At 41.6% G+C, this 6980-nt stretch overlaps 2 protein-coding genes across 2 annotated transcripts; both read right to left on the bottom strand.

Annotated features, from left to right (window-relative positions):
- Positions 1-362: 362 nt before the first annotated feature.
- LOC123108067 (protein FAR1-RELATED SEQUENCE 5-like) lies at positions 363-1587 on the bottom strand. Its single transcript, XM_044529923.1, has 2 exons — positions 1142-1587; positions 363-1017 (listed from the first exon to the last, which is right to left on the bottom strand). The coding sequence occupies exons 1-2, from the start codon at positions 1583-1585 to the stop codon at positions 799-801; spliced, it is 663 nt and encodes a 220-aa protein (XP_044385858.1). The 5' UTR covers positions 1586-1587; the 3' UTR covers positions 363-798.
- A 199-nt stretch (positions 1588-1786) lies between these two features.
- Positions 1787-3554, bottom strand: LOC123108068 (uncharacterized). Its single transcript, XM_044529924.1, has 2 exons — positions 3284-3554; positions 1787-2793 (listed from the first exon to the last, which is right to left on the bottom strand). Exons 1-2 carry the CDS (start codon positions 3442-3444, stop codon positions 2343-2345), a joined length of 612 nt encoding a protein of 203 aa, XP_044385859.1. The 5' UTR covers positions 3445-3554; the 3' UTR covers positions 1787-2342.
- Between the last annotated feature and the right edge of the window lie 3426 nt (positions 3555-6980).

Consider the following 6980-nt stretch of genomic DNA (forward strand, 5'->3'; position numbering starts at 1 on the left):
GTTGCATAATCTCATAGTCATAGGAACATGTATAAGTCATGAAGAAAGCAATAGCAACAAACTAAACGAGCAAGTGCTATGCTAACGGAATGGGTCAAGTCAATCACATCATTCTCCTAATGATGTGACCCCGTTAATCAAATGACAACTCATTTCTATGGTTAGGAAACTTAACCATCTTTGATCAATGAGCTAGTCAAGTAGAGGCATACTAGTGACACTCTGTTGGTCTATGTATTCACACATGTATTATGTTTCCGGTTAATACAATTCTAGCATGAATAATAAACATTTATCATGATATAAGGAAATAAATAATAACTTTATTATTGCCTCTAGGGCATATTTCCTTCAGGCATCCCTTTCCTCTGCTAGAGGCGCTGCACTCTGAAGCAGTGAATCCAGGCTGGCATGGACGTGTTCGTAGCATGCAGCGCTAGCGTCCCCCATCCTCACAACTTCCATGGCTTTGAAGTACAGCGTCGCATGCCTAAACGTAAATGACCAATTCTGTGAATTGTCCTTTTGGTATTGCACCAGGTGATCAGGGAGTATATCCCTTGCGTCTCTGGGCCCCGTTTTAGGATGTGGTGTTTTGGAATCTCTTCCAAATGAAGAATTTCCATAACCTGCAAGCCAAGAACAATAGGCTCAGCGTGGGTGTTTGCAGGAATTGAGTTTCATTTTTTCAAGATTTTCCATACTAGGTGTTTTCTATTCGCTTCTTACCCTCAAAACATGGCTGCAAAGCATTCCAGTGTGATTAAACTGGCCGCACTCGCAGTTGAATATTGTTTTTTATTCGTTCATGGTCACCTCGTACTTGACCCTACTCCACTTTTCCCTTTTTGCTGCATTATTGTGGGTTGTCCTGTATATTCTCATCCTCTCCACTTCCGTAACATTGTAAGCAGTTCCTTCCATCAGTAAACGCCCAAATTCCTCAAACATGTTCCTGGTGTATACCTTGCTAGCATGTCGCTCTATTGCAAGATTAGTCCGCCTCACCGCACCGCCCTGCAAGTAATACAACAAGGAAAAGAGAGATTAAATCAAAATGAATTGATCAGTTCCATGTATTGTAAGAGGCTTTTTGTATTGCCTAAATACCACTAAGGACAGATGGTCAAAGTGCACTCACTATCATCGTCCTCTTTTCCTCATAGCTTTCCTCGCGTTCGTGATCAAACTGTAGCTTCATGTATTGTCTGACGAAAACGTGCATTGGGCTGGCTGGGGGCATATAAGACTTCAACATGTGGTTTGCACTCTCACTCCTTTGCGTGCTTGTCCTTTTTGCGCAGAACACTCCTCTGAAATATGGTTTTGCCCACTTCCGCCTAGTCTCATATATTTGGGTCATGTAGCTATGGTTCATCAAGCTGTACTTATCTAGCAGCGCCTCCCAAGCTGTTTCAAATTCCTCCTCAGTTAGCATGTGGTTAACAATTTTGTGGAATTCTGCCTGAAAATCACTCTTCTTCGTGTATAAGGGCCCTAGTGTCTCTTTCGCCTTCTTCAGAACGTGCCATTTGCACCAACGGTGCACCGTGTCTGGATATGTCTTCTTGATTGCAATCTCCATAGCCCTGCATTGGTCTGCACAAGAAAAAGAAGCATTCCAAAATCAAATAAGTCCTTCGATAATGAAGATAGATTGAACAGAATCTTTCTTTTTCTGTTTTGCTGACCACTCTGACTTGTAAGTATTGTTTTTGGCGGAGGTCCACCCATAATACGTACAAATTCCTCGAACACCCATTCAAAGCTATCTTCCTGCTCATCACGCATCAACACCCCCACAAAGATAATACTTTGGTAGTGGTTGTTGACTCCGACAAATAGGCCAAATGGCATATCATATAAGTTTGTCCTATAGGTGGTGTCAAAAGTCACAATGTCGCCAAAGAATTTGTACTGCATCCTGCTGTTCCCGTTAGCCCATATCAGGTTCTTAACTTTGCTGTCTTTCTCGGCTAACACCACATAGGAGAATCCGGGGTCATTTGCCCGGATGTCAGCAAACGCCTGAAGTGTCTTCCGAACGTCGTCTTCAGCCTGTTCATGGCTAATCTTGCGACATATATTCCCGAGTGTCCTCCTCGTGAAGGGGACCTTTTCCACAGACCCAAAAAAGCTCCCAATGATGATGTACACTTTTCCCAGATTAACATTGTTTTCCCTCAGCTGCTTTATCAAGTCTTTGGTGTAAACATCTATATGCTTATGAGATGGCCAGCGCACTTTTTCTCCCATTGTCAGCGACATGGAATGGTTATGACTTGCTCGATGCTCTGTGATGTACCAGCTGTTGTCGGATGCACGCAATAGCCTTATCAGAGCTAGGCACTCACATCTACACGACCGACTGTTTCCAGTCTCCGGTTTTCCCTGCAGGCCATGAAGCAAACATGTAAGTACACGTGTTCTCTTATAATCCAAGAAACAGTATGCACTGAACCAACCAAATAAAATGTTACATCTGCAATTTGGTTCAGCTTATTTGTTGTATGAAAACTAGTACTCACCGAGCAACCACATACTATTTCCTGCATACTTTTAGTCCTCTCAGCGTTCAGTCTTCTTTTTCCATATCTTATCCCAAAACCCACTTCCCACGAGTATAGGTTATAGAAATCATATGCCTCTCCCAACGAATCGAAACTAAGTCCCGGCTCTGGTTTAACGACGCTCTTATCAGGTTGCTCTACATACTTCCGGATTGAAATTTCTAGTGCGCTCATCCTCGACGGGCAAGGCACCCAGTCAGGTGGTGCACTTCCGAGCCGGAGCCTGCATATTAAGAACCAAAAAGGGGGTAATGTAGTTAATTTCTGCAATTTGTTCAAAATCCAGCGGAATGATTTTACTGTCCACTTTCTTTTTGAAATTTCTACATTTCGATTGTTTTGTCAGTCCTACAGCATACAAGTAAACAATTGACACCGGGGTTGTTAACAAACCCCACAACCGTAGGCGATGGCCCATGTATTTACATTATATACCTTCATTTTTCTTCTTTGTGTTTAATTTTCTGTGTAAGTTTCACATTTCTTGGGGACGTAATCATAGTGCTTGTCATTTTATAATCTACACCTGAAGGCCATTGCATTATCACTATTGTTGGGAATGCCTTTTAAATTCACTTTCCCAGTAAGCATGTCGAAGTCATAGTAGGTTCCCTTTTGTGAATCATTTTTTTTTGCATAGACAAAAATATGTATGGTACGCATTTAACAGTAATCTTCAGTTCGAAGTGCAAACAGCAGAGTGCAGTTATCACCTTTTCGTCCAACCGGGGGCTTGTGGATTCACTCTGCCTGTTGATTGAGCATACCTTGTTGGAGATTCAGCTCGCAAAGAGTCGCCAACTTGTTGCGTTGCGGCTGCTGCTCCTACATCCTCCATTTGAGATTGCTCAGTGACGCCATTGCCCTCACCCATATCCTCAGTTGCACTCCCCTTCTCCAGCAGATAAAGTAGTGGAACTGGATCTGGGTTGTCTAGGTTGTCCGCAAATTCCTCACGCACCGGGAACCTACAAATACGGCCGGCGAGTCGTCGACAAAAGAATTAGAAACATATGATCTACCCACGCCGCCCGCACCTATGTACAACAGAAATCTTTGCACAGATGTCGTCGGGAACCCACCTGTCAACGACGTCCAGTAGAAACTCCATATCCTCTCCCTCCATCACTGGTTTTTTTAGGAACTGAGACAGTGGGGGAGGCCCCACTATCATATATTAATTATCACAACACATTTACATAGTGTGTTACATCATGTACATGGCACCCATCCCACTTTGTGGTGATGGGGTAAAGAGTAAAAGGGGGTGTGCTAATCAGAGGGCAATGAATCTAGAAGTAAGAAGATAAAGTCTTTCTTAATATCTTTAACCCTATACTGTAAAAGGCCAAAATCTTCCTTGAATCTGTTTAGCCAGGATTTGTATGTAGGTTGGATATTTCTGAACAGCTTGTTATTCCTCTCTTTCCATATACTCCAGGAAGCTTGTAGTATAATTTCCATGAATAGAGGTCGATTCCAGCTAATTTTTGCTTGTTCCATCCAGGACAATCTGTTGGCTTGTGGTCCAGGGTCCAAACCAAAAGTGGCCTAGCAGCTTCTACTGAATGGGCATGTGAGGATCATATTATCAATATCTTCTTTTTATCCATAGAGTAGGTAGTTAAGGTTAGTACCAATATTGTAGTGTCTTCTTTTCAGCATGTTTCTTGTGTTTAATCTATCCGAAAGTACCAGCCAGCCAAAAACTTTGATTTTGGTCGTGACTTTTGATTTCCATAACCACTGGTACAATTTGTGGGCCCTCATGTCTCAGAAGTAGAAGCTATAGTATTTTTTCGCAGAGAATTCTCTACTCTCCCAAGTGTAAGACCATACATCCTTTGCATTTTGACTGTTATCAAAAGTTATTTGTGCCATAAGGCCTTGCATATCGTGTACCTCCTCTAGGGCTTGGTTGGAGAGTGGCAGATAGAACTGTTCCTCTAGGGAGTTGATGGTCAGGAAGTCTTTGACCGAACAATCTTCATTTCTTGCATATGAAAATGCCTTGGGATGTGTGTCTGTGAGAATTTCATCCAGCCAAAGATCTTTCCAGAATAGCACATTGTCTCCAACAAGCATCTGAACCCTTGAGATCCCTCTAAAGATAGGAGTTAGTTTAAGAATGTCTTTCCACCAAAATGATCCACATGGGTCAGAGGCATGTGGAATTTTGTCAGTGTAATAAGTGGACCAGATTAATTCAACCCAAGGGAGATCATATCTGTTGTAGAATTTGTGTAAGTACTTTAATAGCAACGCATCACTTTGTATCCTGAGGTTTATTATCCCAAGCCCTCCACATTTTTTTGGTCTGCATACTCTGTCCCATGCAGCTAAAGAATTACATTTTTCACCTTGCTCTGTTTTTTTGTCCATAAACATTTCCTTCTCAATTTATCCAACAGCTCAAGTATTTTTGGTGGAAATCGAAGTGTGCGTAGTGCAAAAATTGTCAGGAAGGTAATTACTGTGTTGAGGAGAGATAATTTGGAGCCATATGACATCATTGACAGAGTGGACGTTAGCCTTCTTTCCATATTGCAAACGATTGGCATTAGGTCTTGTACAAAAGGTTTAGAGGTTCCAAGAGGTAAACCGAGGTATGTGAAGGGCATTTTCCCTATTTTGCATCCAAAGATTTGAGCAATGTCTTGGGTTAAATTCACATCACAATTCATAGGAATCAAGGTCGATTTGTGGAAGTTTATTTTGAGGCCAATGGAGGTGGCATAGTCAGTGAGGATCCCTTTCATTAATTGCGCTTGGTCTTGACAAGCCGGCATTATGATTATGGTGTCATTAGCGTATTGTATGACAGGGTAATCCTTTTGATTTGGTCTTGGGAATGGTAGATGTAGGAGACCATGTTTGAAGGCATCATTAATGGCCGCTTGGAGAAGATCTGCAGCTAGAACGAATATAAGTGGAGAGAGGGGTCTCCTTGACGCACACCACTTTTGCAAAGAAATTGTCTGCCCGACACTCCATTGAGAAGAACTGAAGATTTCCCCATGGAAAATATTGTTTGAATCCATTGGATCCATTTATCATTGAAACCCATGTGCTTCATTATGTCTAACATTGCATCATGCTCAATGGTGTCGAAAGCTTTTGCAAAATCCAATTTAAGGAGGACAATTTTGTTCTTAGACGTTTGGCATTGATGTATATATTCGAACGCCCATGCAAGGCAATCTTGTATTGCTCTGCCCTTGATGAAACCATATTGGTTTCTATGTATGATCTTTAGAATGAGTTTTTGAAGTCGGTTGGCAAGCAGTTTAGTGATGACCTTTAGGCAACAATTGAGGAGTGTGATGGGTCTGAAATCATTGACTGTGGCCGGAGAGGAGATTTTAGGTATTAAGGTTATTTACCCATCATTGATGCTCTCAAGGTTTAAAGTCCCTTCACGGAACTGGTCGCACAATTTATAGAAATCCTCCTTGATAATGTGCCAGCAAGATTTAAGAAAAAGTCCAGTAAAACCATCCGGCCCTGGTGCTCTATCCGTAGGTAATTCCTTAATGACAGCATCAATTTCTTCTTTAGTGAATGGTACTATCAGCTGATCCAGGTCATTACGCTTTTTGATAATATTGGCTAGATCAAATTTCATTTGGAATTCTCTTGAAGTGCCCAATCTCTCTTTAAAGCTTTGGTAAATTAGTGCTTCTTTACCAATATGATCCTCAATTATGGTGCCATTATCTAGTTGTAGAGATGAAATACTGTTCCGTCGATATCGCTCAGAGGCCATTGCTTTGAAGAATTTTGGGTCCTCATCCCCAAAAGTGGCCCACCTTATGGTACATCTTTTTCTCCAATATTGTTTTTGGTAATCAAGGAGTCTAAGCAGATGTTTGTTGAGAATTCTTCTGAAGTTACTTTCAGGTGTTGTGAGGGCCCTTTTATTTTCCAACGTGTCCAGGTCAGAAAGTGCATTGGAGTTAGCTATAACAGTGGCCAGTTTGGATATCGGTTTACTCCATCGTTTGAGTTCATATCTGAGAGCCTTAAATTTGCGGCAGATAATCGTGGCATAGTTATTTGAGGGGATTATTTTGTTCCATGATGATTCCACCACCTCCATGAAGCCAGGATGTTGAATCTAGTATGATTCAAATCGAAAGAGATTACTTTTAGGGATGTTAGTTTCGATGGAGATCACACAGGGAATATGATCAGAAACTGGTTTAGAAAGAGGTTTTACAGTGGTATTAGGGTAAGAGGTGGTCCAATTATTTGAGGTGAAGAACCAATCTAGTTGTTCAAGTAGAGGGTCCTCTTGCATGTTGCTCCATGTGTATGATTGCCCCTTAAGTGGTAGTTCAATCAGACCTTGTGTGCGAATGAAGTCATTAAATGTGATCATTTCATTAATATTACCACCTAGTTTATTTC

This window comes from Triticum aestivum, chromosome 5A, assembly GCF_018294505.1.
Source record: "Triticum aestivum cultivar Chinese Spring chromosome 5A, IWGSC CS RefSeq v2.1, whole genome shotgun sequence".
Lineage (NCBI taxonomy): Eukaryota > Viridiplantae > Streptophyta > Magnoliopsida > Poales > Poaceae > Triticum > Triticum aestivum.